A 26,477-nucleotide genomic window follows, 5' to 3' on the forward strand; every position below is an offset into this window, starting at 1 on the left:
CTCCTATGTTCAGGGCAGTGCATTTGATGCTGTGGACCATGTCTTCCTCCTTGAGTCTTTCCTCCCTTGGATTTCCTCCATGACATTGCTCTCTCCTGATCGTCTCTTACTCTCTGTTTCTTCTCAGCTTTCCTCTTGGCCTTCTTTTCCTCTGCTGGCTTGCCAAATGCTGGCATTCCCAGAGTTCAATCCTCCAACCTTTTCTTTTCTCATCCTATATGCTCTTCCTGGGAATGTATTAGAACAATCCTGTTCAAGAAGGGTGTTGAGGAAGTCCTTGCCAGGACTAGCAACTGACTGATGAATTCCACTGGGATATAATATGTAGGAAGATTCTACTCCTTTGGACTTCCCAAATGATAACAACCACCCTGAAGAAAGAGGGTTTATTGGATCAACTACAAGAAAAATTACAATATCAAAGCAATATTTACATGTAGTGGTAGAAAAGGCTGCCTTTGCTCCAAAAGTGTCTTTGCCGCTAATTGAGTTGTAAGCTCTATTCTTCCCTACAGGTGATTTGGGTGCCAACTGCCTGGTAATGCAGTTGTCCACCAGGCTGATCTAGCAAACCAAATAGCATAAAGCCAGTACTCTTGGTTAATGACTCTGGATGGATTTGCTTCTAATCCAAGTTTTTCCTGATAGGTCCAAGGTAATCATTTTAAAAGTTTGCTGCCTCAGAGGGACCCACATTGGTCAAAACCACACATAGCATCCGAGGTGGCTCATAGGCTATTGGTTGCTCTAGAAAGCATCAGAAGGGGGATGTGATACAATAGAGAAGGGATGGATGAAGGGCACAGGTTGACTCCCCACTGATCAGGAGGCTTTGCAGACCTAGGAGATCAGGGATTCAGGAAGATGGTGTGTGGGTCACACTGCACTGTGTGTGAACTGCACACTTTACTTTTTTCATCTTAGCTAAGTAGACTCCTCTCCCCATCCTGACCATCCTATCTGCGAACCTCTGATTACCTGAAGAGACTTCCCTGGATACTGAAGCCATTCTGTTCAATGGGACTGGCAAGACAAGTATTCTGATGGGCTGCTTGTAAATGAGCAATATTTCTGGATTCTTTTCATTTGCTCAAGCAGAAATCCGGAAGTCATCCTTCCCTTTATACTACCATAGCTGATCAATCAACTGATCACCAGTTTTTGTGAATTCCACCTCCTGAACATTTATTAAACCTATGCAATTTTTTCCATCCCTACTCCCACCACTATAGTCATCTCCTACCTAGACTATATCAATTGCTTTCTAACTGGTCCCCACCCTACCAGTTTTGCTCTCCTCCTATCTATCCTCCACTTAGCAGCCAGAAGTGATCTAAAATGCAAGGGTGAACATGTCCCTCCCCTGCCTCAAACTCTATGTTGATTTTCCATTGCCCTTAAAGTCCAAAACCCTAAGCCTAACATACAAGGCCCTCCTTGATTTGGTACCTGTCCACCTTTCCACCTCACCTTATGCCATTCTTCTCCACACCCATACCGGCCACCCATTATTGGACTTCCCCTTTGACTTGGAATCATTTTCTCTTCTTTTGGATAACCTCTATCTCCTTCACCCCTTCCCTTCACATAAGTGCCCTTCCATATGAAAGCCTTCCCAAACCTCCCCAGACCAAATTTAGTCCATTCACATAGCATCATGTACATGTTCAAAATACTCATCACATTTCTAATATGTTTAATATCTCTTTCCCTTGTTATTCAAGCTCCCTGAGGGCAAGGACTCAATATTGTTTCTTTACAAGTTCCTAGCACCAAGGACAGTGCCTCCCACATGATAATGATTTGTTGAGAGAGAATGATCAAATGAATGAGGACACCTTTCTTCTTCTGGGTAACTCTTACTCACCTTTCAGGGACAAAGGTCACATGTTATCCCCTCCAGGTTGGGTGACAGTTAAATCTGATTCATCTTTGGGTCCCTAGGACTTAGCTTGGGACTTGGTACATGATTCATATATCATAGAAGCTTGTCAAGTCATCATAAATTCTTGTCCAGGAGTTGATAATGTTTGAAGCTGAATGATGGGTATATGAGGGTTCATTATACTGTTCTGTCTCCTTATGTTACATATATTTGAAATTTTCCATAACAAAAAGTTAAGACATTTATATTCACCTCAAATCAAGTGAAAGTGTAGTCAGAGATGACCTTGAGGCTCCTGGCTTAGGCAAGCAGTAGATGGTGGTGCCACTCACTGGGATGGATAAAGTGGAGCTGCATCCAGTCATGTGTGTGTGTGTGTGTGTGAGTGTGTGTGTGTATGAGTGTGTGTTCGTGTTCGTGCACACAGGCACTGGGGAGGGTTTTTTTCACCCCAGTGAAACTTCTTAGAAGGTCAATAAAGGGGATGAGACAATGAATTTAGATTTGGACATTTTTAGTTTTAGGTACCTTGAGGGCATCTTGAGTCAGTTGCTCAGTACTTAGTAGTTACAATAAATTAAATCGTCTGCCTTAGAGGAATGAGCCAGGAGAGGGTCTGGATGGTAATATTCCCCCTCACTGTCTTTGAAAGCCTCTGTGCCGCTGACCTGACCACTGGGAACTATCTCACTATCCAGGGAGTCTGTGCAATATTGGGCCCCATCATTCCTTCCTTCACACTATTCGTCCACATTCCCCCTTCTTCCTTCCCTCCTGTGAATTTCCACCGGGGAGCGATTCATTCTTCACATCTGCAAGGCCTTGGTGTCACAGTTTCATGTTCAGCAGCAGTGGTAGGGTGTTAAGAAACATCTGGGTTCCAGGTTGTTTCCCCCACTTACCTGTGACTGCAGGCAAGTCGTTTTACCTTTCTGAACCTCAGCATCTGCCTCTGAAAACTGAGGATGATCATAGTGGCGACTTCACAGGGCTGATGTGAGGACGAATGCATATAACGGGTTTAACACAGAGCCTGGCACCGTGTAAGCGGCCACTAAATAAGAGCTATTATTATCACCAACGCTGTGCCCTCATCGCTTCTCCACCAGGACGTCACGGAGTGTTGCCGCAAGAGCAGAGCAGGCTGCCTCCTCGGAGCCCCTCCCCGCGCGGCCGCGGCCCTGGCATTGCCACAGCCGCTCCCGCTCCAACCCCTCGGTGAGTCGCCCCGCCGGGGTGCGGGGCCGGGGCCCTGTGGGCCGCACAGGGTGAGTCCAAGGCCTCGTGGTGGAGGGCGGTGCCGGGCTGGGCGGGGGTCGGCGGAGGCTGGGGCAGCGCTCTGGAACCGTGGGACCCGGGCGCAGGGATGGCGGCCGGCGAGGGGCTTTGGGCCGCTGGACTCATCGAGGCCCGAGGGTCCCGCAGGGAGGGGCCCTCCGCTCGGCTGCCACCAGTGACGCCGCCGAGGGGCTCCCGCTCCCCGGCCCGCGTCCGGCCCAAGATGGCGCCCCTCCCCCACCCGCTGCCCCGCGCGCGCCTCCGCTGCTCCGGGCGCGGCCCCGCGGCCCGCGCGCTCCTGGGCGGGGGATGTTGTGATGGAGAAGCCGCCGCGGAGCCCGAGCCCTGCAGCCTGAGCCACCTCCGCCACCTGGGCCTGGGGCCTCCCCGCGCAGGTAGGAGCTGCCCCTGCCGGGACCCAGCCCGGGCGGTCGGATCCCGGCCTCCAGTGGCCGGCGGACCCCGCAGCCCGAGCTCCGCGGCGGCCCGCGTCCCCCCGCCAGGCCCCATCCCCGCGCGCGGCCCTCCCACCGCGTATTCCGACTACCCTCCTGTTCTCCCCCTTACAAGGTCGGACTCTACTTCGGTCCTCACACCGTCCCCTCCCCGACCTTTACCTCCTGCCTCTCCGGGATGAATAGGGAGCGAGAACAGGGGAAGGGAAGCGAGGGGCGGTGGGGGGATGGGGGATGGGGACTAGGGGATGGGGGAGGGGAGGTCAAGGACTGGGAAGAGGACGTGTGGTGAGGTAAGCTCAGAGGCTGCACGGATTCCTGCAGGGTCCCAGGCCTGGCATCTGTCAAGCCGCATTCTGTTGCCCTCGGCGACCGAGGGGTGTGCCCTGGGGCCGCTGTGGCCCCCCCTCGGCCAGGAGGCCTAGCACTGGCAGGAGCACCCATTAGGAGCAGTTTTCCCGCTGCCAATTCAGAGGATATTTCGAACCTATTGAATCTGCCTGTGCGTTTCTTGCTTTCCCAGTACCTCAGAGGCCCAGCTCTCTCCACTCCTTAAAGCCAGAACCTCGCCTACACTTGATGTCTTTATTTCCTCACGTCCCATTAATTCACTTCACTCGGTCTTCTGTCTCTGCACCCGCGGAAACTGCTCAAGCCAAGGTCACTGGAGATGTCCATGTGGCCAACTCCAATGGACACTTTCCTATTATCCGCCTTCCATTTTCTAGTATTAGTGGTGTGCGTCAGCTCTCCTTGAAACGTTTTCCTCGTTTCTGTCCTGCAGCATTGTCTGCTCCTCAATCTCATTTGCTACCTCCTTCCCCTCTCTTTAGATGCTGGCGAGGCGCTTGGTTCTTTCCTGGGCCATCTTCGCTCATTCTGCACTTTCTCCTCGGGTCCTTTATTCACTCTCAAAGCTTCAAATTTCATATATATACACACACACACATATGATTCTCGGATTTATACATCTTGCCCAGATCTCTTTCCTGAACTCCAGACGCAATATCCAACTGGCCTCATGACATCCCCTTGGAAATCCAACAGGAGTTTCCAGACTTACTGATCCCAAGCTGTATTATCTTTCCTATGTTCCCTCTCTACCCCTTCTTTCAAATCTGCTCCTCCTTCAACTCTCAGAAATGGATACTTTCCAATCAGCTACCCAAGCTGGAATCCTAGGCCACATTCTAGATTAATGTCTCTCTCTCTCACTCTGTACATCTTATGTCACCAAGTTCTGTTACATCCACTACCTAAGTATTTTACAAATCCATTCATTTCACTGCATCTTACCCACTGCTGCCAAACTTAATCTAGGCCACACACCCCCTTTTTTCCTTGATTGCTACCCTCTTGCCTACCTCCTCTTAATACTCTAACGTAGTGTTTTCCTTAAAAAAAAAAAAAACTATCTGATCATTTATTCATTCAACAAGTATACTTTGAGCGCCTAATATATACCAGGTACTGTCAGGCACTGAATATATAATTACGAGCAAAATAGGCTGTGTCCTTGTCCCCATGGAGCTGACAGTCTAAGGGGAAAATCAGATAAGAATAAAATTACGAATGTAATAAATACCATGAAGGGAAAGGTGAATGGTGCCTTGAGAACACACAAGAGCACCACCTAAACTGGACTAGGAGGTAGGGAGAGAGGGTCAAGGAAGGCGTCTCTGAGAACATGACATTTGACCTAAGAGGCAAAGGAATTAGACTGAGAGGGTAGGGGAAGGAGGGTCCAGGCAGAAGGGAATCACGTGCAGACACCTGATGGAAAGAGAGAGCATGATGTCTTCGAGGAATCAAAAGCAGGCCAGTGATGCTGGACAGCAGAGTGCCAAAGCTGGAGAGGAAGGCTGGGCCGGACAATCGAGGGCATGTTAGGAATTTTGATCTTAAAGTCTTTGTCCTTGGTGTGGACTCTTGACGGTAGTGGATGCAGAGAGTCGATCAAGTCCAAAAATTTTTCTTGGATAGAAAATCGTCAGTACCTGGGGATGGATTGAATGTGGGGACTGAGGGAGAAGGTGGTGTCAAGAATGGTATTGCTGGGCTTCCCTGGTGGCGCAGTGGTGGAGAGTCCGCCTGCTGATGCAGGGGACACAGGTTTGTGCCCTGGTCCGGGAAGATCCCATGTGCCGCGGAGCGGCTGGGCCCGTGAAGCATGGCCGCTGAGCCTGCGTGTCCGGAGCCTGTGCTCCGCAATAGGAGAGGCCACAGCAGTGAGAGGCCCGCGTACCGCAAAAAAAAAAAAAAAAAAAAGAATGGTATTGCTACTTCTGGTTTATAGAACAGAGCTGGTGGTCATGTCATTCCATGAGCCAGGATCCTGAAAGGACCAGTTAAGGTGTGGGAGAGAGAAACATGAGTGGATATGCTGGTTTGAGAGGCCTTTGAGACATCCGAGTGGAGATGTTGAGTAGAAAGTTGAATGTGTGTGTCTAGAGCTCAGATGAGAGGTCTGAAATGAAGGTGTACTTTTGGAAAGCATCAATTTGTAGGGGGCACCTGAAGCTACGGGCATGAATGAATACCTGTGTCGAATATCGGGTGAGAAAGAGAAAAGGGCATAAGAACAAGCTGTGAGAAACTCCAGCGTGTAACGGCTGGCGGAGGATGAAGAGCCAGCAAAGGAGTGTAAGAAACCACCAGGCAGTAACTAGAGTGTAGGAAGAAAACCAGGAGAGGTAGTGTGTGGAAGCCATGGATGAAAGCTGGATGAGAGGCCCATGGCGTCAGATGCTGCTGAGAGTACAACCAGGGTGAGCACTCCAAGGGTCTGTTGGATTAAATGACACAGGGGTCATGTTGACCTTGGTAGGAGCTGTTACTGAAGCATGTTGAGAGTGGAAGCAGGACTGGGAATAGTTGAAGAGTGAGACCCAGGTGAGGACACGGCAGCCATGAGTGAAGACAGCTCTTTCAAGAAGTTTGCGGATGTGGGGGAGAAAAGAGAGTAGCAAGTGGCGCTGGAAGAATGTCAGGTCAAGAAAGACTCTGTGTTTAAGTCGGGAAATGGTGGATCCCGCTGAGGAGTGGTTGATTAGGTAGAAGAAAAACATGGATTAACAGTGGCATACGATTCCTGGAAAGGCATGAAAGGAGGGATTTAAGTGACAGGTGAAGCAACTGGTTTTAGGAAAAAGGAGGTAAAAGGATAGGTGCTGAGTTTGTAGGTTGGAGGATGTTCTCTGGCTGATAGCTGCCATTTCCTCCGTGAACTGGGAGTGCGTTGGGGGTCATCCTCTGAGAGGGAGGGATGGTGAAGGGGGTGGTCCAAGGAGAGTCGTGTTCTTGTCTCAGGCAGGTCTTCGCCAATGTCTCGGTCAAAGTAAGCCTCGGGCTCCTATAGTGCCCTGTTCTTTCCCCATCAAAATAGTCAATCACTTATTCAACAAATAGGGAGTGCTTCGAGTGCCAGGTACTGCCATTACACTGCATTGTAACGAGGTGTTCAGTGACTGTTTCCCTGCTAGACTGTGAGCTCCTTCGGGGAACAGTCATTTCTTTATTATTCATCACTCTCCCCCCATGCCCAGCACAGTGCCTGGCATATAGTAAGTGGTCAGGTTAGAAGACCATTGACCTTGAGCAGGCCTCGCCTGTCTACCAGTGTGGTCTCCTATCAGCCCCTTCAGGCTTAGTGGCCACTCTTTTAGCTCCTCCCCTGAGGGCTCCGCCCAGCTGCCTGCCTTGAGCCAGAATTCATTTGTCTCTTTCCATCCTTTGAGAGGCTCCAGGTATGGGTAGCACCAGTGAGAGGGGAGAGGCTAGGTTGTGCCCCTTCTTGAAGGTATTGGGCAACTGGTCATCCTTTGACCTTAAAGAGTGAGGTGAAGGAGACCGCACTGCTTTGGGCTAGGCGCTCAGGCTTCAGCACTCTTCACACAGCAGAACTTCCCCCTTCCCTCCCCCAGTGCTTTCTGCCCCCATGACTGCCCTGCAGTCACCCTGGTTCTTCACTGTCCCAGCCTCACGGGGCACGTGCCCTTCCCCGACCACACTTCCAGATGCTAAGGAGGTTGGTCCTGGCCTGAACACTGAGAAACCTGGCTCCGTACACTGCTGCTTCAGAGAAGGGCCTGGTACCCCTGTGATGCTCTGAGTGTGGCAGAGTCATGGGGCCTTCCATCTCCTGAAACTCCTGGAGATGCCACTCAAAGGAACAGCCTTTGAGCTAGGGTATCGGCTTAAGCTAGCTCCCTCCCTCCCTTTTTTCCTAGATCTCAGGCCTCACCTGTCCAGGACCCCATCCTACTTCCTGCTCAGGGACCCTTCATCATTCTCCAGCACCCTCCCTGACACTCCCATCCCCAGCCCATGAGGCCACACAAGCCTGTCTCAGTGTCTATCCCCAATTAGTTCTGAGCTTCCTAGTTCCTGTTCCTCTCACCCCTCCATCCTGACCAGGGGCCCACTCTGTGCAGACGCACAGCACACTCTCTTTGCTAATGGGGTGCGAAGTTGAATGAGACAGGATCTCAGATGTTCGGACAGAATGCAGTACTGGGTATGGTGAGCCAGGGAGGGAATGGGCACGTGAGGTTGAGGATAGGGGACTGAACAGAAAAGACTTACTGCTTAGGAGCTTTGACCGCTGAGCCAAGTAGTGAAACATAAGCAGAGGTCCTCACAAGGGGAGACGGGATTCCAAGCCGAGGGATCAGTGTAAACAAAGAGCCAGGGCCATGTGAGTGTGACGTGTTCTAGAATCCACCATACTTCCTGTGGCTGGAGTGTAAGGTGGGAAGGAGGCAGGACGGGGTGGAGGCCCGAGAGGTCATAGGCATTGGCTCAAGGAGGCTCTTGGTGATCTGCTAACGAGTACAGACATTATCCTAAAGGCAGTCCTGAGCCATCTGACTTTTTGAGCTGGAGAGTGACACAATCTGGTTTCCATTTCTGGAAGATTACTGTGGTTCTGGGCAGAGACAGGGCCGTCTGTCTTTCTCATTTATGCTGGTGGCCACGAGCTTTCTCATTGCCGAGGTGGAGCCATACCGAGCAGACCAGCAGGTGGTTACACGTGAGGCAGACATGTGGACAGGGACCTTCTCACATTTATTTCACAGATGTGTGCATAGCATTGTGCTAGGGTCTGAGGGGATAGGAGTGATGGAAAGGCGAGCTATGGCCCCTGCCCCAGGACCCGGCACTGCACCCGAGAGACGGCAGAGCCTTGCGGGGCAGCCTAAACACCTCCGGGCTGTCAGTGCTCAGGATTGAGAGCTGCGCTGTGGAGACAGAGAACACTGGGGCCATGGGTTCAAGGAGAGAAAGAACTCAGGGCACACAGGCAGGTGGAGAGTGCTCAGGTAAGAAACTGAGGAGAAAGGACTGTGCAGCGGGAGTCTGAGGGGAAGGTGTGCCTGGGAGGCGGTCCGTAGGGGAGAGTTGCATGTTGCGGGGAGGTCAGGTAGGAAGAGACCTCTGAGTGAGGGTATCAGGGAGGGGAGGATAGTGTCTAAGAGGGTCAGGCGGAGACACAGTCGGATAACGGTTGGTCAGGGAGAATAAACTGTGAGGGGGTGGCCAGGGAGGGTCCAGGGAGTGAGCACATTATAGCGGGGTCAGGGAAGGAGAGAAGCCTAGCAGTGGAAGGTCAGGGAGATGGGGAGGGTGGAATGGGGCTTTGAGGGTGAGATCAGTCGTTAGGGTGATGGGCTTGGCTGATCGGAGGAGAAGGTGATCCACGAAGCGCTTCTGAGGATGCAGGAGGGGGTCCGAGGGGATAGGACTGGTGGACTTTCACTGTGGGACAGGAGACCTCACCTGAAGGGCAGGTGGAGTTTTGGTTGGGGCATCGTGAGCAATGGTTGAGACACAGTAACACGACTGGAGTATGTTTTCTGAAACTGGCAGAGGAGATGCAAAATGGGGCCTGGGGCAGATGGGAGGGCAGATTCCTACACTGATTCAACAAATATTTATTGAGTTCTTGCTCTGTGTCAGCACTGTGCTAAGCCCTAGGCATACTACATTGAAAAAAAAAATCAAGAAAGACAAAATCCTCACCACCATGGAACTGAAATTACAGTCATGAGCAGACAATCATTGAACAAAGTAAATAATAACTTAGCTTGTCAGGTGGTGTTGGGTGCTGGGGGGAGTTTGGGGATTGCTGGGAGGGGCCCCGGTGGCCTGCAGATTTACAAAGGGTATCCGGGGAAGGCCTCACTGAAAAGGTGACATTTGGGCAAAGACCTGAAGGGCTGGAGGGTCCAGATCAAAGACTCCTGCAGTGACCCAGGCATGGGGCATTATAGGGGCTGGCAGAGGAATTGATACCCGAGGTGAGATACTTTATCGAAACAGTCACCAAAATGTTGCTTCAACTGGTCAAAGGAACCACGAGTTGGAGCTGAAGGCCCTTCCTTTATGACCTGCCTTCCTAGGACCTTGCCCTTGAGGGCTTGGTCTATGCTCATTCTCTCTTGTCCTCATGGTCTCTAGGATGGGGTGAGCTCGGGGGCTGATTGGACCCAGCGATTTATGACGATAGGAACAGAGCGTGGGGAGCTCACAGTGGTGGGGCTGTGCATAGCGGTGTGGCAGGAGGAAGGGGGCAGGCAGTGTCCAGTGTCCAGAACACACGAGCCAGTCCCTCACCATCTGTGCCCCTGGCACAGCAAGCCCCAGTTGGATGAGCTGGGGGTGGGGATGCACAGAGAGCCATTGTGTGGAGTCTCTGCAGTTGGGAGTGAGGGCAAAGCAGGGGCTGGCTGTGCTATCCCAGCAAGCTCAGCGCTGGGGATTTGGGGATGGGGTGGACTGTGGGCCTGGGCCTTGTCAGTGGGGGTGGGGTTTGAGCCGGTGGTGGTGGTGATGGCGGACAGAAGTTGAGCCCAGTTATTCTCCTGAGAAAATAGCTCAGCGGACACAGCGGTGTGTGCTGGCCTGCTGAGCGCAGGGAGATGAGGAGGTGCAGGGCACAGGCCTGGGACAGAAGCAGGGGTGCTGCTATCCTGACCTGGAGGCTCAACGTGGTCTCCCCTCCCCGCCTGCAGGATCTGCCAAGGCCATGTCTGTTCCATCATCCCTGAGCCAGTCGGCCATTAATGCCAACAGCCACGGAGGCCCCGCGCTGAGCCTGCCCCTGCCCCTGCACGCTGCCCACAACCAGCTGCTCAACGCCAAGCTGCAGGCCACGGCCGTGGGACCCAAGGACCTGCGCAGCGCCATGGGGGAGGGGGGGGGACCCGAGCCGGGCCCCGCCAATGCCAAGTGGCTAAAGGAGGGCCAGAACCAGCTCCGGCGGGCCGCCACAGCCCACCGTGACCAGAATCGCAACGTGACCTTGACCCTGGCTGAGGAAGCCAGCCAGGAGCCCGAGATGGCACCCTTGGGCCCCAAAGGCCTGATGCACCTGTACTCTGAGCTGGAGCTCTCCGCCCATAATGCGGCCAACAGAGGGCTCCGAGGACCCGGCCTGATCATCGGCACCCGAGAGCAGGGCCCAGAGGAGGGAGAGGAGAAGGCAGCAGGGGAGGCCGAGGAGGATGACGAGGACGAGGAGGAGGACGAGGACGACTTGTCTTCTCCCCCAGGGCTGCCGGCGCCCCTGGGGAGTGCGGAGGTGCCCCCCGGGCCCCAGGCCCTCGCAGATGGCCCCCGAGAGCATAGCAAGAGTGCCAGCCTTCTGTTTGGCATGCGGAACAGCGCGGCCAGTGACGAGGACTCGAGCTGGGCCACCTTATCCCAGGGCAGCCCCTCCTATGGCTCCCCGGAGGACACAGGTACCTTGTGGAGCTTGCTGTGGGGAATGTGGGAGGGCGAGAGGGCGGGGGGGTGGGTCCCTCCATACAGAGGGCCAGCCTGGGCGTGAGTCACAGAGCCTGTATCCTCAGTCCTCAGCAGGCCACGCCCAGGTTTTCCTGAAGGACGTGGCCCCTACGTTCAGAGAGTGCTTGAACAAGCACTAGACCCATCCATCCCACACTCCCGGTGGATGGTGGCCTAGGTCTGTGTATGAGGCACTTACCAGGTACTGGCACTGTGCTCAGCATTGTCGTATGGAATCCTATTTTTTTATGCCCATACTACAGGTGACAAAATAGAGGCCTGGAGAGGTTTAGTCCTTTCCCAGGGTCACAGACAGTCTGAGATCACAGTAGAACTGAGATCTAAACCAAGTCCAAGTGCAGACCCGAGCTCCTGGCCCTAGCTGTCACCGATGCCTACAGCACGGTGAGCCCAGGTGCACTCCGGGCTGTTAGTTAGAGGCAGCTCCTCCCCACAGAGGTCTATTTGGAAAAGAATGGGGTATTGTGTGCAGAGCACCACACTGGACGTTGCAAGAGTACTGTTTAGTCAGGAATAAGATATTGACTAAAAGGAAGCAAAGGAAGAATAAACATATGCTTTGTTGGGGTGGGGGGGATAGATATTAGGACTCCCAGGATTGACCATTAAATGTGTCCCATTTAAATAAGTTGAGTCTCTGCATTTGCTAGTGTCACATAGAGATGCAGACGGCTGAGGAGCAAGGGGCAGAGATAATGGGCTGCGGCCACAAGCCTGGGCTGGATGTTAGTGTCAGGAAAGACTCCTCCCACACCAGGCAGCAGGCACCTTACCCAGACCCCAAACTGGGGGACCTTTGCAGGGAGCATGCAGTTCAGATGAGCCAAGGGCAGCATGTCATCCCCTTTCAAAGAACTTACTATGGACATTTTCAGACATATACAAAAATAATAGAATAACGAGCCTGATTTACCCATGACCCAGTTTCAACAATTAGCAACACGTGGCTAACCTTGCTGCATCTATACCCGCACCTACTCCTGGGCCCCAGCCTAAGTTATTTTGAAGCAAATACGTCGGTAAATGTTTACTCATGCTTTTTTCTTTGTCTGCACCGTGCGGCATGCGAGATCTTAGTTCCCCAACCAGGGATCGAACCCATGCCCCCTGCAGTGGAAGCTCGGAGTCCTAACCACTGGACCACCAGGGAAGTCCCCACTCATTCATGCCTTTCTGAAAGATAAAACTCTTTTGAAAAAAAATCCACAATATCAATATCATACCTACGGAAATTTAGCAATAATTCCTTAATATCATCGAATATCCAGTCAATGTTTACATTTCCCAGTTGTCTCCCCACTCTTTAAAAAGTTTTGATTCATTGCATCAATATCCAAATAGGAACAGACCTTTTTTTTTTTTTTTTGCGGTATGCGGGCCCCTCACTGTTGTGGCCCCTCCCGTTGCGGAGCACAGGCTCCGGATGCGCAGGCTCAGCGGCCATGGCTCGCGGGCCCAGCCGCTCCGCGGCATGTGGGATCTTCCCGGACCGGGGCACAAACCCGCACCCCCTGCATCGGCAGGAGGACTCTCAACCACTGCGCCACCAGGGAAGCCCAGGAACAGACCTTTTGATAGTCAATACGTCAAGATTTCTTTTGATCTATACATTATTCCTCCATCTCTCTATTTTTGCTCGGTGTTTTGTTGTTGTTGTTTTAATTGAAGCCACTGTGTTGTTTGCCCTGGGCTTTCCGTGGTCTGGATTTGCAGACCCTCCCTGTGTGGTGTTGAACATGTTCCTCTTTCCCTGGATTTCCTGTAAATTGACAGTGAATTCTAGAGCCTTGATCAGATTCAGATTTGAGGGGTTCTTTGTGTTTTGTTTTTGTACGAACACTTCACAGGCGGTATTGAGTAATTCTACCAAGGACAAAGTCTGATTGCCTGTCTTTAGGGGGATGTTAGCGGCAGTCAGTGGTCATCGCCTGGGTCCCTTTTGCAGGGAACAGCTACTACTCCACTCCAGCTGGTTTTTATAGGGTTAGGTGGGGGGAAATGTAGTCTCAATGGAGCCAGTTCATGTAACTTTTCAAGGGAAACTGAAAACTAGATATTGATGTGAAACATCCCAATTTCTAAATGTTAGCAACCAAGTCTGTTTTTTAAAAAAGCACCATGCAGGCCAAACAAAATCTATCTGAGGTTTACATCAGACTGCAGGTTGCTTATTTGCAACCTCTGCCTTAGGGGATGTGAATCTGGGCCAAATAATGGAGAGCCTGGCTGCTCTGGGGCCCCCTGAATGGTCACTGTAGTGGCCGCTCCTATGAGCTTTCTGGGAGTGGGAGGACAGAACTGCTGAAGAGCTGGGAAGGGTATGCTGGGTGTGGGCAGTGACCTCAGCAAGTGAGCTGGGGTGGCGAGAGGATGGGCAAGGATCGAGCTCTGCTGGAGAAGGGGCTGCTAGCAGAAGGGGCTGCGCCACTGCCTCTTTTGTAACTGTGTTGCTATGACCAGGAAGGCCACAGAGGAGGTCTGGGCTCCTGTAGGAATGTGGTAGAATTGAGCAAACATTATTTTCTCCTTCCCACCCTAGGATCTCCACCAAGTTGTTGATTGCATGCATACGTATATGAATGAATGAATGATGACCAAATGATGAATGTTGAATGAATGAACTTTCCTACCTGTGCTGGGTTCATACTGGGAACCCACTGTGTTGGGTTCATACTCATTGCTAGGCCTTGTCCTAAATGCTAAGAATATATACTGCAGGGGTCAGATGTTCCTGCCCTCAATGGCACTCACAGTCTAGGGTGGAGACAGAAGTAAACAGGTTGTTTGGGCCCTGGGGTGGGGGAGGTGCAGGAGGGACATCCCGCACCCTGCCTGTGTGCATGGTTGGGGAGAGGGGGTGGGTCAGTTTTGAGAAGCGACCTTTACATTGATGCTGGAAGGAGGAGTGGCTGGTGCCAGGTCAAGATTGAGGGGAGGGAGGCTGGGCTCAGGGAGTATAAGGGGCGGGTCCCAGGCAGGGAGAGAGAGACCAGAGGTATGGAGGGTGGTCAGAGGTAAGGCTGAGAGGCAGGCGATTAGGGGCTCATAACAGCAAACAAACCTTGTAGAGGAATTTGGGTTCTATCCTGAGGGCAAGGAGAAAACAATTAGAGGATTCAACTGGAGAGAAGGTTAGCATCTTGGAACAATCATTTGGGATGTAGCCTGCAGCTCAGACTGGAGGAGACTAAACAGGGAGAGGGAGACCCTTCGTGAGGCTGCTGCATTGACCCAGGTAGAAGATACTAGTCTGGACTACGGGCGTGCATGGGGGTGGGGAAAGGAGAGCGTTCCTGACTCCTGAGCAAATGACTACATCTGGCTTAGCCTGGGAGGCATGCGTGGGTGAATGAATGATACATGAACCTCTGAGTGCGTGAAGGAGCGCCGGAATGAATTGGTGCAGGAGTGAAAGTGTACATTCCTGAATAAATGCGTGCTTGTGGAAGCAAAGGCCGGGGTGGGGCTGTGCTTGGAGGGAGACGTGCCAAGCTCCAGAAGGGCCTCCCAGATGGTCAGGGGGGGAGAGCGGCCCCTCCAGGACAGATCGGAAGGATGAAGCTCTTTGAAGCAGGAAGGTGCAGGCTGACAGGGATGGCAGATGGATTGGTGTGTGTGACTCAGTCAGAAGATGGTGAACTGGTCCGCAGATTCAAGGGGTCTGTGACCCTTCAGGAAGAAAGGTGTGGCTCTGCAGAGCACGGCTGCCCTGCGTGTGGGGTTCCTGGAAGGTTTGGTGGGAGAGCCCTGAAGACGATGGAGGGTCTCTGGGGAAAAGCGGGCATTCTAATTCCCTAGGGCCTGAGGGGAGGGGAGGGTGGGGGGGAAAGAGGCAGTAATGGGTACCTAGAGGCTGGATGGGCAAGAAGAGCCCCTCCTCTGTGGGCCCACCTCATTTGGAAGCTGAGGGCAGTGAGGCACCTCGCTCCAATGACTCTCACATCAGGTATGCAGCCCCCTTGGTGTAACCACGCCCACTCCCAGCCCTCCGTGCCTGTTTGCCCAGCAGCCTGGGTCTGGGGACTGCCTGTCCCTCAGTGCTGCCTCTTGGACCAGTCAGGATTCCTGGTTTCCCTGGTAACGGGAAGCACGTCAGCAGTCTGGGCGCTCCCAGCCGGTCCTGGTGCTGCGGTTGCCGAGGAGACGCTGCAGCCTAGCTGGGCCCTGGCAGGTGAGGGGGGTTGGTGCTGGGAAGCCCCAAGCCCAGCCTCAAGCTTGCCGGGGCCCAGACCCTGAAGCCCACTCTCCGCTCGAACTGCTGGGCAGGTTCTGGGCAGGGGAGGGATCCCCGGGAGCCTTGAAGCCACACCCTGTTTGTACTGAGAGCTCTAGGCTTTGCAGGGCCCCAGGTAGCTGGGGGATTCCTGAAGGCCTGAGCCTCCTGGTGTCCCTAAGACTGGGCTTGACTGTGGCACCGAGGTGACCGCTTTGGGGTGGGATGGAGATTCAGGACTGGGGGGAGGGGACGCAGGATTAGAAAGAAGAGATGTGAGCAGGGAAGGCTGGGGTCTCATGAGCCCTACCCCACATCCCCACCCCAGTGGGGTCCCCTTACCTGGTGGTCCTGGCCCCTCCCTAGTGAGCTCCAGGCGGGGGAGGATCTTGCCTGGCAGGCGCTCTGCCCTGGTGAGAAGGGGGCGGGATGAGCTTTTCTCTGCAGCCCAGCACCAGGCTGTGAGCCCAGCTGGCTGGGCTGGAGGGGCTGTGAGGAGGGAGGGTGGAGGCAGGAGGGGCTGGGAACAAGCGCCATGTTCTCCCAGGACTTCTTCCTGGCCATCGTCCTGCAGGACAGTAGCCCAGGTGAGGGGCAGCACGGGCCCCGGGCGTGATGTGGGGCGGGGCTGGCAGGGAGCACAGAAGTGGTGGAGGCCTGAGCTGGGCTGCAGGGCCGGAGTGGCGTGGCTCTGCCGGGGGAGGAGGGGCTGTGTCACAGGTGCGTGGTGTGTGTGCATGTGCATGGAATGTTCGCCTGCACTCGTGTGTGGCAAGGGTTAGGTTGTGGGTGTCTACGGTATCTGCACACATGTGGCAGAGGCTGACATATGTTGTGTGTCTGAATGTGTATTCGGTGTCTGTGTGGTACCCACACATGTTTTGGGGGTCATTGTGGGTGTGGTCTCTGCACACACATGTGGCAGGGGCTGGACTGTATCGCTGTGTGTGCGCGCTCCTCTGTGTATGGTGGCCGCATCAGTGGATGGCTGGAGTTGGTGTGTGTGTGTCTGCCCCTGCACGTGCGCGTGCACCTGTATGCGATACCTGCTGTCTGCGGGTATCTCCTGTGTGTGTACGCCCTTGGGTTTGTGGTGGCTGCACAGGTATGTCGTAGGGCTTGTATATGTTGTATGTCTGTGTGCACCCGTGTGTGCAGGAGCCGCTAAGTGTGTGCACCTGGGATCCGGACATGTCTGACAGGAGGTCATTTGGGGTCACTCAACCTCCTTCCCTTCTCTCTGCCTCCCTCCTTCCCTCTGTTTGGCCATGTTAGCCAGGAGCAGAGCCCAGGAGGAGACCTGAGTCACGTCTCACGCTGGGGGCCCCCCATGCTGTGACTCCAGACTTCAAGCTCTAGGAGGATCAGGAACCTTGTGCTGGAGCCCTTCCCCTGCCCTTCCTCCACCATGGGGTCTTGGGAGGGGACTGGGCATAGCACCCATGATTTGCTGGTTGGGTGGGCAGACCCTCACCAAGACCCCCCACCTAGCAGATTCCTTTTGGAACCCGAACGCCTTCGAGACGGATTCCGACCTGCCAGCTGGATGGATGAGGGTCCAGGACACCTCAGGGACCTACTACTGGCACATCCCAACAGGGACCACTCAGTGGGAGCCCCCGGGCCAGGCCTCCCCATCACAGGGGAGCAGCCCCCGCGAGGAGTCCCAGGTGAGGCTCGCGGGCCTGCTGGTTTTGACCGGGGGGGAGGGTGGCGCTGCTGTTGCTAGATGAGCCACCCACCCCTGGCTCCCACCCCTCCTAGCTCACCTGGACCGGCTTCACGCATGGAGAAGGCTTCGAGGATGGAGAATTTTGGAAGGTGAGTGAGGGGACCTCCTTCACAATGGAGGAGCTGGAGAAGGGGCATCATTTTGGTCCTGATTCCTCTCTCCCCTTCCCAAGGATGAGCCCAGTGAGGAGGCCCCGATGGATTTGGGACTGAAGGACCCTGAGGAGGGGACGTTGCCTTTCCCAGCTCAGAGCCTCAGGTAAGTGGGAAGGCATGACACAGTGGGCTGACAGTGGGATGGGTCTGTCTGGAAGGGACCATGGGACAGCTCCCCGTTTGGGGGCCTGTACCAAGTGTTACCACCTGCCTCCAGCCCAGAGCCGTTGCCCCAAGAGGAGGAGAAGCTGCCCCCACGGAATGCCAACCCGGGGATCAAGGTTTGTTCAAGACCAATGCCCGTTCCCACGTTGGGCCCCCCTGTGTACAGGAATGCCCCTTGGGTCATGTTCTGCGGGCCTCTGTGGTCTCAGTACAGCTTGCCAGGTCCTGAGCTCTTGAAGTCTCAGCAGAGACCCCTGTGTCTGAGTGGGAGGCATTTCAGTTTTTAACTCAACCAGTCCCGTGGCCTGGCAGGGGGCCGTTCCAGGCTTGGCTCAGATGCTTCCTCGACTGGCAGGGGTCTCCTCTGAGACCAGCACCCCTCCTGCAACTATATCCTGTTTGTAGAGCCTCTTAGTCTTATACCCTCCCACCCACTGTGTTCTGAGTCAGGAACTCCTCTGGTCTCAGCAAACCTCCTTGCGTCCTGGGCTGGGGGCTCTTCCGATTTTAGCTCAGAGCCTCTATCTCCCGCCCCCTGTTTTGTGTCTGGCAGTGTTTCGCCGTGCGCTCCCTTGGCTGGGTGGAGATGACGGAGGAGGAGCTGGCCCCTGGCCGCAGCAGTGTGGCAGTCAACAATTGCATCCGTCAGCTCTCCTACCACAAAAACAATCTGCACGACCCCATGTCTGGGGGCTGGGGGGAGGTGAGGGCCTGAGCTGGCAGGGGGGCCGGGCAACGGAGAAGTGAAGGGAACTGTGAGAGCTGGGAGAGCCCAGCTGCCGCCCCAAGGGCTGGGGAGGGAGGTGCACACCCGCCAGGTGACAGCCTGTGAGATGGACGTGTGACTCCACGTTGGGACCTTGGGAGACGGTTGTTTAACGGCGATGGGGATGATAAAAGGAGTCTCGTTAGAGGTGACAGGTGGGACCTTTACTAGAGGGAGGCTGCAGGGTGGCTGGTCCGACACCAAAGCAAGGGCCCTCGAGCTGGGGCTCACCCTCCCTCAAGCTGGAAGTGGCAAAGCTCAGCCACCTTCCCAGCTGGGGCACCGCTGAGCGTCCGCTTCCTGGGCCTGCAGGGAAAGGATCTGCTGCTACAGCTGGAGGATGAGACGCTAAAGCTGGTGGAGCCGCACAGTCAGGCCCTGCTGCACGCCCAGCCCATCGTCAGCATTCGCGTGTGGGGCGTCGGGCGGGACAGCGGAAGGTGGGAGCAGGGCCAGGGGTCCTGGGGGGGCGGGCAGTCAGAGTGGGGCCCTCCTCCCTAACTCTGCTCTTTGCCTCTCTTGTGCTGCCGGACCCAGAGAGAGGTACTATGCCTAATTTGCCTTGACCGTTCCTCTTCCCACACCTGGACCAGATGCCATGAAGCACCCAAGTTCCCCTATTCTGCCCTGCCCCTTCCTGCCCGCTGTGCTCGCCCGTCCTCCTCGACCTCGGCATGCTTGCCTGTCTATCCTCCGGCCAGGAGGCAGCACCCGCAGCACCCCATCCCGAGGGCAGAAGCCCTGGAGGAGCTGCGATGGATGGGGAGGGCGTGGGTGGGGCGGAATGAGGCTCGGCACTGGACGGCACTGGGAGATGCTGAGGTGCCCCTCCCCCCAACAGGGACTTTGCCTACGTGGCTCGCGATAAGCTGACCCAGATGCTCAAGTGCCACGTGTTTCGCTGTGAGGCACCTGCCAAGAACATCGCCACCAGCCTGCATGAGATCTGCTCTAAGGCACGGCCCCCTCCGCACCCTGGGCTAGCTGCCACCTTTGCTCTACGAGGATGCGGGTGGGGTCACTGAGGCGGGGTGGGGGGCTCCAGGGCTGTGAAGCCTAACACACCCTCCCTCGCTCTTCCCCTCCCCCTTTCCCCTTCCGCAGATCATGGCCGAACGGCGCAACGCCCGCTGCTTGGTAAATGGACTCTCTCTGGACCACTCTAAACTTGTGGATGTCCCTTTCCAAGGTCAGTGTCACAACCCTGCCAGGTCTGCCTCAGCTTTGTGGGCAAGGGTGGGGTGACCCAAGAAGAGGCACGAGCTACTGGACAGAGTGATAGAAAAATGGAGGCTCAATTCTTTGGGTCAAATAAGTGGAGGGACTTTGGTTAAAGGGAGGCAGGGGGAGGGGGTGGAGGTAGGGCCTTGGCCGGGTGAATGTCCAGCTTATACCCTGGTGGTGGGGACTGGCAGTGAGCAAGGTCTGCCGCTATGATTGATCCTCTCCTTTCTTCCCCGCAGTGGAATTCCCAGCGCCTAAGAATGAGTTGGTACAAAAGTTCCAAGTCTATTACCTGGGGAACGTGCCTGTTGCTAAGCCTGTTGGTATGTGTGTCCTTTTTCACGCAGGGACCACCTCCTTGATCCCCAAACTCTGCTCCCACCCTCTGCCTCCCAGTGCCCCTTCTACCAGACCTTCCTCATGCTGACGTCTCCCTGCCCTTCAAAATGCATCCCACCTCCTGTACTTCTGTCCCAGCTGCACTCCGTACCCTGCCTTCACTCACTGGGAACCAGTGAACCGGGCATATAGGGAGACCCACTCCTGAATCCCACAGAAAAGCTTTGGTTAGGCTGGGAGGCGGGTCTTCGATGACTGGAAACGCTGGAGCAGCCGGGGGCTGGGTTGGGTATGGGCTGTGAGCATCTAGAGAGGAAGCAGTGAGCATATCTGTCAACGTGCTTTATTGCTTGTAAAGTACTCCCTTATGTGTCACTTAATCCTTGAGGATCCTGTGAGGTTGGGATTATGATGATACCCATCTTATAGATAAACCGAGGCTAGAGACTGTTAGGTCCACTCACGTTTCTAGTGCTTTTACGGTACCTGTTATTCACTTGTTCATTCACTTAGCCAATACCTATGAAGCCTACCATGTACCAGGTCCTGGGAGAACAATGGCCACAGCCCTGCTTTCATGGAGGTTACAGGAGATTACAGTAGAAAAAAAGAGGAATAAATCAAATAATCACATAAATAAATGTCAAATTACAAGTTGAGTCATTTGCTGAAAGAAAGTAGCAAGATGCTATGAAACTGTGTAACAGAGGAGCCTCATTTAGGCTAGGGAGTCCTAAAAGACTTGAGAAAGTGACATTTGAACTGAGATTTAAAAAATGAGTAGGATCTAATGTGGCCAGGTGGCATGGAGACAGGAGTAAAGTGGGAAGGATCGCTCCAGGCAGAGTGGACGGTGTGAGGACCCATCACGGGAGGCACCTTGGTACTTCAAAGGCATTGAGAGAAGGCCAGCCATGCCAGATGAGGCTGGGATCTCGGCGGCAGTCAGGCCCTGCGGGACCTTGTAGGCCACGTTAGTGATTTGTTCTTCGTCCTAGGAGCGGCAGGGAGTTATAAGAGGATTTCTCTGGAGCGCGCTAGGCATAATCATTTGAGTTTTGTACCGCTCACCTTGGCTATACCAGTGGAGAAGGCTGCTCAGCAGGGGGAGGGGGACGTGGGGAACCCAGGAGGACCTTGCAGTAGTTGTGGCCAGTAATGAGAACATCTTGGACTGTGCTGGGGCTGAAGAGGAGTGTGTGGATTCAAGAGACGATTAGACAGTTAAAGTCAGCAGAGGCCTTGGTGATTGTTTGGATGCGGCGTGAGGGGCAGAGGCACTAAGACTGACCCCTGGCTTTCGGAGCTAACCGGATAGTGGTGCAATTCTCTAAAGGTAGGAAGCACTGGAAGAGGCCAGTTTGGGTTTGGAGGTTTGAGTTCAGTTTTCAGGCATCCTGAGTCTGATGTGCCTTCAGGAAGGTGAGTGGCAAACTCACATTGGCATCTGGATTCACGGAGGAGGGGTCTGGGCTGGAGATACAAGTGTGGGCACCACTGGGTTAGAGAGGTAATCAAAGCCACGAGTGTGAAGAAGATCGAGCCCGGAAAGTGGGCAGCCACTGCGAGAAGGCAAACGAGCCTGGGCCTGGCGGTGAGCCCCTCCAACATTTAATGGACAGTGGAGGAGTGAGGTCAGAGGGGAAGAAAAGAGACGGCTTGAAGAAATGCTTGGGTGTCGTGTCAAAAGACACTTAGGAAGAACTCGACAGTGTTGGGTGAATGGATAAACAAACACACAGATGAAAGAATGCCTCAGATGACGTAGCCCAGGAGATGGCAGACCAAGGACTCTAACCCTGGTCATCTTCATTTCTCTGCTCTTCCTCTCAAACCATCCTGACTAGTGACCAGCACCTTCCATTCAGTGAGGGAACCTTCTTAGAGAGGGTGGGGATTTAGCTGGGGCTTGAAGGAAGGCCTGGATTAGCAGAGAGGAGTGGATTGGATTCCGTGGCACTGCCACCGCAGGCGAGAAAGTCCTGCTGGGGGAGCAGGAAGGAGGTGTGGCTGAGCCCTTCACCTTTGTGCTAGTTTCCTCCTCTCCCTCACCCCCAACTTCATGCCTCTTGCAGTTACTACCCTACTCCCCTGTCCCCCTGCCACTCACATAAGTTCTCACCACGTTAAAGTAACTGTCTGTAGCCCTCGCCGGCCCCTCTGCCGTCCATCAGCTCAGTGGGTCTGCTCTGCGGAAGCCACAGCTTTCACACAGTAGTCCCTAAACTCACTTCATGCTTTATTTTTGTTTTTTTTATAAATTTATTTATTTTTAAAAATTTATTTTTGGCTGCATTGGGTCTTCGTTGCTGCGCGCGGGGTTTCTCTAGCTGCGGAGAGCGGGGTCTCCTCTTCGTTGTGGAGCACGGGCTCTAGGCACGCGGGCTTCAGTAGTTGGGGTGCGTGGGCTCAGTGGTTGTGGCTCGCAGGCTGTACAGCGCAGGCTCAGTAGTTGTGGCGCACGGGCTTAGTTGCTCCGCGGCATGTGGGATCTTCCCGGACCAGGGATCGAACTGTGTCCCCTGCATCGGCAGGTGGATTCTCAACCACTGCGCCACCAGGGAAGTCCCACTTCATGCTTTATTTGTGCTCCCTTTTTAACCTCCATGAGTTTAACATTGGTCCCTCCTGAAGCTGCAATATTCACTCATTAATCATTCGTTCATCAGCAAATGACTATTGAGTGCCTCATTTGTGCCAGGCACTACTCTAGGTTCTTGGTGGTAATGAGCAAAACTGACCAAGATTCCTGCCTTCAAGTAGCTGCCATTCTATTCAGGATAGATAAAATAAGTAAATTATATAGTATGTTAGAAGGCTACAACTGAGATGGAAAAAAAGTAAGGACATTGGGCTTCCCTGGTGGCACGGTGGTTGAGAGTCCGCCTGCCGATGCAGGGGACACGGGTTCGTGCCCCGGTCCGGGAAGATCCCACATGCCGCGGAGCGGCTGGGCCCGTGAGCCATGGCCGCTGAGCCTGTGCGTCCGGAGCCTGTGCTCCGCAACGGGAGAGGCCACAGCAGTGAGAGGCCCGCGTACCGCAAAAAAAAACCAAAACAAAAACAACAAAAAAATAAGGATATAAGGGGGATTGGGAGCTTGGGGCTGGGGTCAGGGTGTAGGTTTCAGTCCTGAGCTGTTACCAAATAGACTTTTTCCGGGCCACCTAGTTCCACTGCTTTCCCCGCCTGCATGCTGCTGCTCCCCATCCTGGGGCCAGGTGCCACCTCCGCAGCTCCATCTGCTTATTAAGCAGTTTGATGTATGGTCTACACGCATGATCTTTGAGCTTTTCCATTGACTGGCATCAATGTCATTCACATCTGAGCCCTCTGCAGGCTGCCCTGGCCCACCCACTCCTGCCTGTGTTGTCACCCTCCTGTGGCTTCTGGGTTGCTTGGTTATACCGGTTTGGGTGCATTTGCCCATGTTGCCTCGCGGGTGACTTGCTCAAGCATCTGGAATTCCTTCAGTAGATAATCCCTGTGTTAGGACTGGGGACACAGACATGAATGAAACTTGGTTTCTGTCCTTGAGGTGGCCACAGCCCAGTGTGGAGAAAGGGTTCCCAGCAGTTACAAGATATGCTGAGAGTTGTCCCAGCAACACCCTCTCTGCCCTACAGCAGGGAAGGCCTCCCAGGTGGGCCCTGGGGGAACTCTGAGGCGTGAGAATTGGGAGTTTCGCAGACAGTCAAGAGGGGAAGGGCCCTCTAGACAGAGGCTTTTCCCTCAGTTACAGCCTGTCCTTCAAGGGCATCCTCTTCTCTTACTTTGTGTTCCCCATCTGCCTCGCTGGGCATTCGCCAAGATTAGATGTTAATAATGCTACATAAATCGTTTGAAGCTCACGGAGCAGTAAAATATGAAGCTTGACAGATCGGATGAGGCCAGTTTTTGGAGTCCCTCATGCTTAGGAGAGGAGCTTGGCTTTGATGCAGCCAGAGGTAAGGCTAGCAAGGCCAAGAGGGAGGACTTTCGAGGAAGATCTGTTTTCTGCCCTCAAAGGGTCCATGTGTTCTGCTCCTGGTGGGAGCCCAGAGGCACTGAAAGGGGCACGAGGGCCCAAGAGCAGACCACAGAGGTGTGTGCTTTTGCGTTGGCATCGTTCACCCTAAGTTCTTCACTGCGATGGTACCCAGATGCCACAGCCAGCTCACGAGCAGTGCAGGGAACAGAACCCATGCCCCACCATGCCGGTGTGCTCCTGCCTTGGTTCTCTGCTGAGTACAAGCAAAAGTGGGGCGCACGGGTGGAAATGTTTAGCAGCAGTTATAAGTAGAGGAGATATTGTTACAAGGGAAAGTTGATTGATGTAAAGGCCAGGAACCTTGCGTTCCTTGGCTTTTGAGCAAGTCATAGAAATTACTGAGTACAAGTAAGATTTTTTTTTTTTTTTTTTTGCGGTACGCGGGCCTCTCACTGCTGGGGCCTCTCCCGTTGCGGAGCACGGGCTCCGGACGCGCAGGCCCAGCGGCCATGGCTCATGGGCCCAGCCGCTCCGCGGCATGTGGGATCTTCCCGGACCGGGGCACGAACCCGTGTCCCCTGCATCGGCAGGCGGACTCTCAACCACTGCGCCACCAGGGAAGCCCACAACTAAGATTTTGACAGCACTCTCGTTCCGAAACTAGGACTATAGGCAAGGGGCAGGGGAGAGGCCTGGTTAAGAACCCAGGCCCTGGAATCAGACTGCTTACCTTCAGATCCCCATTTCTTAGTGTGACCTAAGGTTTATTACCTGATTTCTATCAGCTTCAGTTTCCTTATCTATAAAATGGAGATAAAGGGATCTTTTGTGAGATTGTAGATGACATAGTGCACTGTAATGACTTAGCACTGGTATGACACAAGAGTAAACATTCCTCAAATGGAAATCTTTAAAACAAAAATGAAGGTTGGGTCTTGAGGACTGGATAGGACTGGCCTATAGGGGCTGATTTGGAAGGGATTGTGGTGTGAAGCGCTGGAGTGTCTGAATGTGGAGAGCAGGGTATGGAGAGGACAGCTTTGGGGGGTCAGTCTGCCTAGGAGGCTGGAGAAGGAGAGTCAGTGAAGCAAACCAAGCTTAGGATTCAAGGTGGAAGAGGCTAGAAAAGTGCCAGTCACTGAAGCCAAGCAGGAGAGTACCAAGGAAGGGATACAGCAGCAGCCGGGGCTGTAGGCTAGTGAAGTAGGGATGGAGCAAAGGCCCTGGGCTGGACTGGGCAGAGCTGGAAAGTCTAGCGTACAGCGGGGGTATCCTCTCTCCACCTCCGGCAGTGCCATGTTCATATCCTTACCTTTCAGGGGTAGATGTGATAAATGGGGCCCTGGAATCGGTCCTGTCCTCCAGTAGCCGTGAGCAGTGGACCCCAAGTCACGTCAGCGTGGCCCCTGCCACCCTCACCATCTTGCACCAGCAGGTAAAGACCTGGGTGGAGAAGGTATGGAGGGGCCTTGCCAGGGAGGGGAGACCGGGAATGAGGGGAAGGGCCGTCAGTAAGATGGACGCACCCAGTATAAGAGGGCCGGGCTATTCCTTTCCAACTGGCTCCCCTCCCCGCAGACGGAGGCAGTGCTGGGGGAGTGCCGAGTGCGCTTCCTGTCCTTCCTGGCCGTGGGCAGAGATGTCCACACGTTTGCATTCATCATGGCTGCCGGCCCAGCCTCCTTCTGCTGCCACATGTTCTGGTGCGAGCCCAATGCTGCCAGCCTCTCAGAGGCCGTGCAGGCTGCGTGCATGGTAAGCGGGTAGGGTGGTGGAGCGGTGGCCCCCGGCCCACACGGGGCAGGCTGGAGCGTGACCGCCCCCCCCCCGCCCCCGCCTCTCTGCAGCTCCGCTACCAGAAGTGTCTGGATGCCCGCTCCCAGGCCTCCACCTCCTGCCTCCCGGCACCCCCAGCTGAGTCTGTTGCGCGGCGTGTAGGGTGGACCGTCCGCAGGGGCGTTCAGTCGCTGTGGGGCTCCCTTAAGCCCAAACGGCTGGGGGCGCACACGCCCTGAAGCCCTCTGCTCCCTCCACCTGCTTGCATTGGGCCCCAGGGAACTCAAGGGCACGGGGCAGGGAGGGGCCCTACAGGTTATTCTTAGACCTCAGGGCCCCCCCACCAGAGCTGCCCCTCCCCAGTAGCCGGGGTTCCCTGCCTAGGGGCTGGGAGGGAGATCTAATCCTGCAAGGAAGTGACAATACTGGGTGGATGAGAAGAGGAGCAAGAAGCGAGGCCAGCCCCAGGCTCTCCACCGCCACGTTTCCACTGGAGCGGGAGGAACTGGTCTAGGCCAGGCCCCATCTTCGCAGGGTCCTGCAGGGGCAGAAGGAGGGGACCGGTCCCGGCATGGGTCCCCTCCCCTTTGCTCCATGGGCACCTCTGCTGTACTGATATCACTAATAAAGTCTGCCCTGCTGAGCTGTGTGCCTTCCTGTGCCTGTACCACACCATCACTCCTGGTACCCTGATCCCTCAGTTAGGCTCG

At 54.5% G+C, this 26,477-nt stretch overlaps 1 protein-coding gene across 4 annotated transcripts; it reads left to right on the forward strand.

Annotated features, from left to right (window-relative positions):
- Nucleotides 1-1,463: 1,463 nt before the first annotated feature.
- On the forward strand, nucleotides 1,464-26,404 carry APBB1 (amyloid beta precursor protein binding family B member 1). 4 transcript variants are annotated; one of them, XM_079930441.1, is made up of 14 exons: nucleotides 1,464-3,153; nucleotides 10,632-11,360; nucleotides 17,132-17,310; nucleotides 17,405-17,461; nucleotides 17,545-17,630; nucleotides 17,745-17,808; nucleotides 18,246-18,395; nucleotides 18,771-18,898; nucleotides 19,300-19,414; nucleotides 19,563-19,647; nucleotides 19,922-20,005; nucleotides 25,311-25,426; nucleotides 25,570-25,746; nucleotides 25,839-26,404. In XM_079930441.1, exons 2-14 carry the CDS (start codon nucleotides 10,646-10,648, stop codon nucleotides 26,004-26,006), a joined length of 2,124 nt encoding a protein of 707 aa, XP_079786567.1. In that variant the 5' UTR covers nucleotides 1,464-3,153; nucleotides 10,632-10,645; the 3' UTR covers nucleotides 26,007-26,404. The 4 variants fall into 4 exon arrangements, with proteins under 4 accessions (XP_079786567.1, XP_079786568.1, XP_079786565.1 ...); XM_079930442.1 differs by having other exon boundaries at nucleotides 1,464-3,103; XM_079930439.1 differs by lacking the exon at nucleotides 1,464-3,153 and adding an exon at nucleotides 3,436-3,558 and having other exon boundaries at nucleotides 17,135-17,310.
- Nucleotides 26,405-26,477: the final 73 nt, after the last annotated feature.

This window comes from Stenella coeruleoalba (genome assembly GCF_951394435.1).
Source record: "Stenella coeruleoalba genome assembly, chromosome: 8".
Lineage (NCBI taxonomy): Eukaryota > Metazoa > Chordata > Mammalia > Artiodactyla > Delphinidae > Stenella > Stenella coeruleoalba.

Excerpts from the sequence above, each read along its gene's own strand:
- APBB1 (XM_079930441.1), top strand. The coding sequence starts at position 10,646 with ATGTCTGTTCCATCATCCCTGAGCCAGTCGGCCATTAATGCCAACAGC. Across the intron at positions 11,361-17,131 it reads TGGCTCCCCGGAGGACACAG|CAGATTCCTTTTGGAACCCG; the intron begins GTACCTTGTGGA and ends CCCCCCACCTAG. Across the intron at positions 17,809-18,245 it reads ATGCCAACCCGGGGATCAAG|TGTTTCGCCGTGCGCTCCCT; the intron begins GTTTGTTCAAGA and ends TGTGTCTGGCAG.